This window comes from Suncus etruscus, chromosome 17 (assembly GCF_024139225.1).
Source record: "Suncus etruscus isolate mSunEtr1 chromosome 17, mSunEtr1.pri.cur, whole genome shotgun sequence".
Classification (NCBI taxonomy): Eukaryota; Metazoa; Chordata; class Mammalia; order Eulipotyphla; family Soricidae; genus Suncus; species Suncus etruscus.
In genome coordinates, this window is record NC_064864.1 from 14976332 (window position 1) to 14986049 (window position 9718).

General features: G+C 40.1%; 1 protein-coding gene across 1 annotated transcript; it reads right to left on the minus strand.

The window, feature by feature from the left end:
* Window positions 1-207: 207 nt before the first annotated feature.
* Window positions 208-3227, minus strand: DKK1 (dickkopf WNT signaling pathway inhibitor 1). The gene is made up of 4 exons (XM_049764677.1): window positions 2977-3227; window positions 2625-2790; window positions 1032-1178; window positions 208-468 (listed from the first exon to the last, which is right to left on the minus strand). The coding sequence occupies exons 1-4, from the start codon at window positions 3220-3222 to the stop codon at window positions 218-220; spliced, it is 810 nt and encodes a 269-aa protein (XP_049620634.1). The 5' UTR covers window positions 3223-3227; the 3' UTR covers window positions 208-217.
* Between the last annotated feature and the right edge of the window lie 6491 nt (window positions 3228-9718).

Sequence of the window (9718 nt, forward strand, 5' to 3'; positions counted from 1 at the left end):
CAACGACAGGGGTTGTTCCATTAAGAAACGAAGCTCTTCCACTCCAGATTTTTTCAGAAGGAATTATTGGAATGCTCAACTGTTAACCACAGATTTGTACATTCTTAAGAGATTGAGCCGACAAGGCAGGGGGAAAAAATCAAAGGGTTTTCATAGCATATATTATATAAAAAAAATAAAAACAGTCCATTGTATTCCCTCCCCCAAAAAAACTGGCTTAATGTCTCTGACAGGTGTGAAGCCTAGAGGAATTGCTGGCTTGGTGATCTTTCTGTATCCGACATGAGAGACCTTCTCCGCAGTAACAACGCTGAAATATCTCCAGTCCATGGGACCCTTTTCGTCGGTGTTTGGTGCATACTTGTCCTTCCTTGAGGACTGGTTTGCAGATCTTGGACCAGAAGTGTCTCGCACAACACAGGCCAGTAGCACAGTCTGAAGATCTGAGACAGACAGAGCCTTCTTGCCCTGGAAAGGAGACAAGACAGACAGTACAAGGTCAATGCAAAACAAACAAACAAAACAGATTATTTCCTTTAAATCATCCCAGGGACCATTCTGATGGGCTCATGTGGAAGGGCAAGTTTTTTTTTTCTTGTAATGTGTAGGTAATGAATATGTATCCTTTATTTATTTATTTATTTATTTATTTATTTATTTTTGACAAGTAGGACATTCATTTAAAGACTTGAAATTCTTTCCCAGAGTAAAATAGGATCCTTTTATTCAGCATATTTAGAATAAAAGTTTTTTTTTTTTCAATAGACTTGGTCAGTATCTTATATTTTAGGGTGTAGTCAAGTACTTCTGATAACTTGAAAGTTGAGAAAAGTTTGATAACCTAGATTACACATGACTTTATTTTAAGCATCTACCTTCTTTTGTTATTAATATCTTCATTTAAACACCTTGATTACAAATAGGATTGTAGTTGGTTTTCAGTCATGTAAAGAACATTCCCCCTTCACCAGTGCAACATTCCCATCATGGCATGGGAAGTCAAATTTTTATTTATTTATTTTTTTACTCACCTTTGGTATGGTATATTTTTGAGGACAGTGTGGTTCTTCTTGAGTAGCCATCCAGGGTGCTGTGTTCGCCACCGGCAACACTTTCAATAATGGTTTCCTCAATTTCTCCTCTGTTTAGGTGAGTGCTATCGGAAGGCATGCAGATTCCTAAGGAAGCAGGAAATCATTAAATTTCTGGGCTGGAAATGTGGGCATGATTACTGGTAACCCATTGACAGTAGTGACAATGACAGCTAATTATGCCCATGCCCTCATGGCTTTTTATTTTATTATTATATTTATTATATATAAAATACATATATTATTTATATAAATTTAATACATTATTAACATAATATTATTTACATAATATTATATAATGAATCATTTAGATAATATATTATATAATATATTGTTCATATTTTATTATTATATTTATATCTATATTTTATATTTTACATATATATTTCCATTATTTTAAACTCCAGCCAAATAGAACTTCCTAACTCGAGTTGTTTTTTTTTTTTCCAAATTACCAAATATCTACAGAATGGCATTCCATGCAACATCCCCCACACCCCATTCCCAGTCAAGCCACTTAAAATACTTTCCTACCAAGGGTAGTAATAGCTGAAAGATTTCTTTCCATTTTAAGGTAACCCTTAGGGGCAAGAAATATGGGTGCGGCCACACGTAAATTGCTTTTAAAATTAACTTCTCTGCCCTAGGTCCTGGCAGCAAGACTCGGCCAAAGGCAGGACTAGCTTGCCTGGAAGATTACCACCTCGCTCACCGGCTATTTTAACTCTCTAATTTCTATATTACAGAGATTTAGGTTTATCCCAGAGGATTATTGGGTCTTCCAAGAGGGTCGCCACCCTGAAGTTTATTTCTGGCGCCTTCTCTGGTTTTTTTTTTTTTTTTTTTTTTTTTTCTGAGACTATCTCCTGGAGACATTAAATTTGAATGCCTCTGTGGTTGGAGGGAGGGAGAGGTACTTATTTTAAGACAGCAGGAATGGGGCGGGAGAGAGCAGAGGGGGAGACAGACAAGAGGTCAGGATGGGATGGAAGGAATCTAGCTTGTCCCTTTGAGCCAGGCTAGCCCAGATAAGAACAGACTTCTGGCTGATTAAATTTTTTATAGATATCACGAGAGAAAGAAAGTTTTGGCGGAGGAGACAGGGAGACAGGACAATAGCCCAAAGGGGTGTGTGTATGGATGGAAAAGTGCATCTTAATGGCCATGATGCTGGCTTGGGTCTTCCTATAAACCTGTCTCCCTCGCCCAAATTCCCTTTCAATCGATCTAAACCCTCTCCCACAAGTTCCTCGTAGGAATTAAAAACGTAAAGATGTGCAGTTGCATGAAATTTTTGGAGGGATTTGGGAAAGTAGGGGATTCCCAAACCCCCATATTTCTGTCTCCTCCATGAGTTTTATATACTTCAGCAGCACAACCTTCCTAAAAACCTATGGACAGGTGATGCATATTTTTTGTTTTTATTTTTTGTCTGTTTTTGCAGAACAGACCCTATTTCCTACCCCTGAGCTTGCAAAAGAAATAAATACACAAATAAATAAATAAAATGCAAAGTCCATCTAGCCCACTCACCATTTTTGCAATAATTCCCGGGACAGCACATAGCATGTCGCATGCAGCGTTTTCGGCGCTTCCTGCAAGCCAGACAGATTTGCGCTCCGGAACCCAACGCTCCCCGAGTGGGAATGCCACAGAACTCATCCATGCCACACTCTTCGTCTTCGGTGCAGGGGTAGGGCTGAGAGGAAGGGAGCCGGGTGAGAGTTGAGACTCCGGGTATCACGGTACCCCGCTTTCTGCCAACCCTTGCACACCCTCCTGGCAAAGGTGGCAAATCCCCCTGAAACACTCCCGGATTTGGCCTCTCTGCTGCACCCCAAAATGTGTTCATTGCATCCCTGATGCCCAAGGAGCCCCTTCTCACCTGGTAGTTGTCCACGGGTTGGTATTTGTTCCCTCCCTCGTACAGAATCCCCGGAGCAGCGCTCACCGGGTTGCCCTGGTGCCCGACGGCGCCCCCCAGCGGCGGGGGCAGATTCTTAATGGCGTTGGAATTCAACAAAACTGAGTTCAAGGTGGCCTTGGCGCCGGGCAGAGGGTGTCCGCAAAGGGCAGCCGCCACCAGGGCCAGCCAGACCCGGGCAGGTCCCAGGACCCCCAAAACCAGCATCTCAGAAGTGCTCCCAGAAAAGACGACAAGGTGTCAGTCACTTTGCAGCCGGGACCCAATTGCGCCTGGCTGAGCAGCAACAGCTTCTGCAGTGTCTGTGCTTCCAGTGGCAGCGGTGGGGTGGAAAGGGGGGTGGGTCCCCGGAGTGTCAAGATTTAGGGGCGCACAGAGCTCTGAGCCGCCACCGCAGCTTCGGCTGGCTTTATACTGAGGGCTGGAAGCATTCCTGCCCCTTGGGGGAAAGACAACAAAGCCGGGATGGGATTTCAAAGCGTTGGGAGGGGCTGCCAGGGGGGTGTGTTTGTGTACTTGAAGGAGGGGGGGCTGTGACACTCGGCGCTTTACCCTTTCCTTTCCCCCCCTGAGCTCCGCGGGGACCAATTCACCTTCCAGGTGACCAGGGGTCCCTAACTCTGGGGGCTTGGAAGAAGCAGCAGTTGTGGGGGGGATGAGGTAGGGGGGATTTGAAAGCTGAGGTGTTATGCTGCTGATTTGGTGGGGAGGACATGATCGAGATCTTTCTTTCTCGGAGCAGAATGCGGGTGTTCTCTGCCCCCAAAAACAAGAAAAAAGAAAGAAAAAAGAGAAAGAAAGAAGAAAAAAGAAAGAGAAAAAAAGGAGAAAAAAATCATTTTTTTTGTCCTAATTCCCCTTTCTGATTTTATCGATCCTCATTGATTGCACGCATCGGTAATATTAAGGATGGGGGAAAATATGATTCTTAGTGTCACGTCTTGTCAAAATCAGCTTTACAGTTGCGGATCAAATTCCTTGAGAGTCCTGATGGGCAGATTTGGGGTGGGGGAGGAGAGGGTGATTGGCTTTAAATGCATTGGTTGTTATTTTGGGGGGAAGCATACCCGGTGACGGTCGTTCAGGGGTTTTTCCTGGCTCTACGCACAGACATCGCCCCTAGCAGGCTCGGGGGACCATATGGGATGCCGGCTTCGAACCACCGTCCTTCTGCATGCAAAGCAAACGCCTTACCTCTATGTTATCTTTTCCAGCCCCTCTTTTAATTGTATAATTATCTGATAGCGAGTTATAGCTTTTTTAGGGACTTTATTTGGAAAAGGAGTGTTTCTGGATTACCCCAGGCAGCACTCAGAAAATACTCCTAACTTGGGGCTCAGAAATCGCTTCTGGCTTGGGGGGACCATATAGGAGGCTGGGGATCGAACCCACGTCTGTCCTTGTCAGCCAGCTGCGTGCTAGGCAAACTCTGGCATTTCCTTGTCTACCCTTCTCCTTGGTTTGGTTTCCCCCACCACCAAGAGGCATGGGGTGGGGTGGGGTTGTGCAAAGAGAAAGACATTTGCACATCAAACAGGGGGCAGAAGGAAGAAGAACTAATTCGCTTTTGATGAGGAAGTTTAGAGGGAGGCCAGATATTTTTTTTTTTTTTTTTTGGAAATTAGAGCCAGGATGGGATGGAAGGATGAGAGGAATGACCCTCCCGTCCTGTCCCATAATAAAATTCAGGCAGCTCTTTGAAACTTGGCAGCCAAGGTGGTGGATAAACTTGAGTTAGCAGATGAGAGGGAGACATCAAAGCAGCCTGAGTTCAAGGCTCTGGGGTCTAACCATTGGTCCTTCTTCCCTAGTCTCTCTGGGCTCCCCCAAACTCTTCCCCACCAGTGGCAGACTTAACATCCTATGTTGATGCCCCTATTAGTATTTTTATGTCTTTTTATATGCTTTGGAGATTGTTGTGTTGGATTCCAAGTTAGAGATTTTATTTTTCTCCCTGGATTTGGAAATAAAAATCTCTCTTAGGAGAAGAGACATTCTAAAAATAAAAAATAAAAAAAAAATAAAGAAGAAGAAGAGATGAAAAGGAGCCAGAAAGTGAATTTGACTTCTCTAAAATCAGTATATATGAAAAAAATAAAGACGGATTCATGACCATACCACCTGACTTTTAACTATTTTTTCTTAGAAAAATAACCCAAAATTTCTTATTTTATTTGTCTTTCAGAACATTATGACTTAGTTAAATCTTCCCAGAAAACACCAGCATATATTTTGGAGAGGGATTTGTGGGTCATGATTGTTGATCCTTAGGGGTAATACTTGCTCTGTGTCAGGAGTCAATTTTTGGAAGTATTCGGGGGATTATATATTGTTCTGGAGTTGAATTTTAAATCTTTTATTTAAAAATCATACTGGGGACCTAAAACTGATAGGACTTCTCTCTGGTTATACCCACTACCATACCTTTTAATTTTTAAGTTTTTTTTAATAATATCTTTATTTAAGCACCATGATTGCAAACATGTTCGTAGTTGGGGGTTAAGTTATAGAACAAAACACCCCCCTTCACTAATGCAACTTTCCCATCAGCAGTGCCTCCATCTTCCTCCTCCCTCATCTCCTGCCTGAATTCCAGACAGGCTTTCTACTTCTCTCACTCATTAAGATTGTCATGATAGCTGTCAGTGTATTATTTCTCTACCTGCACTCACCACTGTCTGTTTTGGGACTATTTCTGCAACCACGGTTGGCCCTCTGTCCTGCTAACAACCCCCATTTGTGTGTGTGTGTGTGTGTGTGTGTGTGTGTGTGTGTGTGTTGTGGCCCCATTGACACAGTTTTTACCTGTTACCACCTTGGAATAGTCCTTGTGGCGATAGTTTTATGTTCCCAGGTTACAGTACGATGGTCATGGGGGCCATTATCTGATTTGGACAGGGCTGATATGGAAATCATATTCTGAAGTTGAGAAAGAAGTGATTAAAAGTAAGCACTGAGATGATATTTGTTGTGGTTTATTGTGATCCAAAAATTATATTTAAAATATATATTTTGGGGGCCGGAGTGGTAGCGCAAGCAGTAGGGTGTTTGCCTTGCATGAGTCGACCTAGGACAAACCTGGGTTCAATCCCCCAGTGTCCCATATGGTCCCCCAAGTCAGAAGAAATTTCTGAGTGCAGAGAAAGAAGTGACTCCTGAGCATCACCAGATGTGGCTCAACCCCACTCCAAAAATAATATATATATTTCGAACATTTTAGTATATTAAAGCCTCTATTTATGCAATTATTCCTACCTCACAGGTTCTTTCTGTTGCACAAAATTTTCTCAAATGCTGACATTTTGGGAGGGGGTTATTATAGTCAAGTACAATGGCCTAGATTTAAAAAAATTAAAGAATTGGAGAGATAGCACAGCGGCAGGGCGTTTGCCTTGCACGTTGCCCACCCAGGATGGACCTGGGTTCGATCCCCAGCATCCCATATGGTCCCCTGAGCCAGGAGCGATGTCTGAGAGCAGAGCCAGGAGTAACCTCTGAACATCACCAGGTGTGGCCCAAATACAAGAAAGAAAGAAAGAAAGAAAGAAAGAAAGAAAGAAAGAAAGAAAGAAAGAAAGAAAGAAAGAAAGAAAGAAAGAAAGAAAGAAAGAAAGAAAGAAAGAAAGAAAGAAAGAAAGAAAGAAAGAGAGAGAGAGAGAAGGAAGGAAGGAAGGAAGGAAGAGAAAGAAAGAAAGAAAGAAAGAAAGAAAGAAAGAAAGAAAGAAAGAAAGAAAGAAAGAAAGAAAGAAAGAAAGAAAGAAAGAAAGAAAGAAAGAAAGAAAGAAAGAAAGAAAGAAAGAAAGAAAAAGAAAGAAAGAAGAAAGAAAGAAGAAAGAAAGAAGAAAGAAAGAAAGAAAGAAAAAGAAAGAAAAAGAAAGAAAGAAAGAAAGAAAGAAAGAAAGAAAGAAAGAAAGAAAGAAAGAAAGAAAGAAAGAAAGAAAGAAAGAAAGAAAGAAAGAAAGAAAGAAAGAAAGAAAGAAAAAGAAAGAATTACTAAGATCAAACTGAAATTTGGCTCTGCAAAAAATGATATCTTTGAGATCCTATTGACAGTGAACCAATCCATCAACTCTGGTTGGCCTTCTTCTCAGTGAACTTGATGGCTATAGAGTTGGGGGTGCTAGAGTCTGGAGGATAAAGGCATGGGGGGTTAGGTTACAGGGCCACTTGCGAAATACTGATTAAATGATTAAGCAGAGTTTTGAGAACCTTTAATGGAATAAAAAGTTTGCAGACCAACTTAAATCCTAATAATAATAAAATGTGCAGAAAACCTCCCTTTACTGGGAAGAATTAAAAAAATTGTCTTCTGATGACATTAATCCTGTATTTAATTACTTTTAGAAGTATGTTTGTGTCACACTGAACATCAATCTCTTCCTCTTTGTTTGGAGAGATGGCACATGATTGGTGTGCCATCTCTTAAGTACACTTAATATTCAGTTAATGAGCTAATTTATTAAGGAATTAATGAATGAATTAATCATACTTAATGAATTTGTTTCCTTATAGGTTTTAATTCAAAAAGCCTGCATTGGTGGGAGCAAGGGAATGGGAAGAAAGGTCAGCCAATTTGACACGCACAACTTTGAGAACTTTTGTTTTTCTTTTTGTTTTGGGGCCACCCCTAGTGACTCTCAGGGATTACTCCTGGCTTTGTGCTCAGAAATTGCTCCTGGCTCGAGGGATGCCAGGGGATCAAACCCAGGTCTGTCCTGGGTAGGCCGCGTGCAAAGCAAACACCCTACCACTTGCACCACAGCTCTGGCCCCAACATTGAGAATTTTAACAGGAGTTGCGATGTAATGTCATTGTTGATCTCTGTCCAAGAATATTTATTATATTTTTAATATTTGGGGGGCTTGAACAGCATATTTTAATAATTGACTTAAGGGTTACAGGAGTGGAATTTCATGACCAAACTGGGTTCTCCACCATTTTGTTTTTTTTTTTTTTTTGTCATTTTGCTCTGGAAGTTCTGATTTAAACGGTAATACTCATAAATTGAATAAAATATGAATTCCTACTACCCTAAATATCACACCACTTTCTGTTTATTGTACAGTAACTATCCAATATCTTTCAATAATATTGTGGGGGGCACATTAATTGATTAGAAAGAAAAGAAATTCCATCAAAAGAGCAGAGCATGGAGCAAGCCAACTCTAATCCCAAATGGGAAAGCTTATTTATTTATACAATTGTTAATTGAAAAAAATCTTCTGTGGATAAATTCACTCACTGGAAACAAAAGAATAAAATGAATTAATGCTAATGTGTCCATTGTTCTCTCAACTTAATCATGCATCATTGCCCACAATTTACAAAAAAAAATGTAGCCTCGTTTATTTGGGCCTGAACCCCACAACTATTACAAGCAGAATCCATTTCTTAACAAACCTTTCAGCTCAGAGCAGCTTAATAAGAACTACATTAAGGAATACATTTACAATTTATAAATTCATTATTTTATAAACTAGATTAAATATTGGCAAACAGTAGGTCACAGAAGTTTAAAAAGAGAGGTTCAGCAGTTCTGAGCACCTCAAGAAGGATTTTTAAAGAACTCCTAGATTCTTCTGGACAAGATTGGTAAAGTTTGTTTATTTAAAATTTAATTTCTTTCTGCAGGAAATTCTACCTCCTATTTTTTTTTTATCAGTTTCATTGAATAAGAGCGAATGCAATAAGTTGAATATTTTGTTTTAGATTTCAATATCTATGATGTATGTTTACCAGGTTGCAAACAAAACCCCAGTTCAGAAATGGCATCACATGACAATGCATATCATCTTCATGTTTTCGATACTGAATGCCAGGCATATAAAATCCATCAACATTTTTATCCCTGAAGGAGAGGCTGCACGGGGGGAGGGATAAGTACTCTTTGCACCTTATTCTTTTTCCATTTTAGTTATTTGAGGTTCTTAAGGAACTACTGATTTATTAAATTTATTCCTTTCTTCCCTCCTTTTTTCTTATCTCTTGTTCCATCCAAAAAGACAGAGTTACTGCCCTTTACTTCATTAGGAAAACAATGCCTTAAATATCATTGTTTAAGAAAAGTTATCAACTTTTTTTTCTTTCTTTTCTTTTTCTTTTTTTTGCTGATACGACTTTTTAAATTTATTGTAGTAATTCCTCACTCCCAAATCTAGCAGAAAAAAAAATTATAATGTTATGAAGGTCACATTGGCCTTTCAAAGGATTTCATTCCGTCTTAATGTGCTTCCTGATGTTAAAAGAACTTTTGGACTAGGCCCCTGTTACAATTCCCAAGGGGTAGGATTAGGCTTTTTCTGCCCTCATTACAAAGAGAAAAGTAGATGGGACAGTGATTAAGTTTATTTGGTTTGTGGCAATGGCCAGGTTAGATAAATCAGACTTCCCAGAAGCTCTCTAGCTTTCTCCCCTAGCTCAGATGACAAGACATGTTTGACAGGAACCACAGAGTCAAAAAAAAAATAATAATCTGAATATATAATATATAATAATAATAATGATCTGAAAATAGAGCAAAGGGCCAGAAAACTGGTGATAACATTTTACAAAAAAAAATGTTTTCTGATATTCTGATACTTAGAAGATCTGGGGTGTCTTGTCAGGGTCCCCCATTTCCTTCCCTAGAAAGAGTTTATGCTTTCAGTCACAAAGGTAGGGGACAGCACAGCAGAACATAGGTGTAAATATTTCCTTTATATAA

Excerpts from the sequence above, each read along its gene's own strand:
- DKK1 (XM_049764677.1), bottom strand. The coding sequence starts at position 3,222 with ATGCTGGTTTTGGGGGTCCTGGGACCTGCCCGGGTCTGGCTGGCCCTG. Across the intron at positions 2,791-2,976 it reads AACCCGTGGACAACTACCAG|CCCTACCCCTGCACCGAAGA; the intron begins GTGAGAAGGGGC and ends CCTTCCTCTCAG. Across the intron at positions 469-1,031 it reads AAAAATATACCATACCAAAG|GGCAAGAAGGCTCTGTCTGT; the intron begins GTGAGTAAAAAA and ends TCTCCTTTCCAG.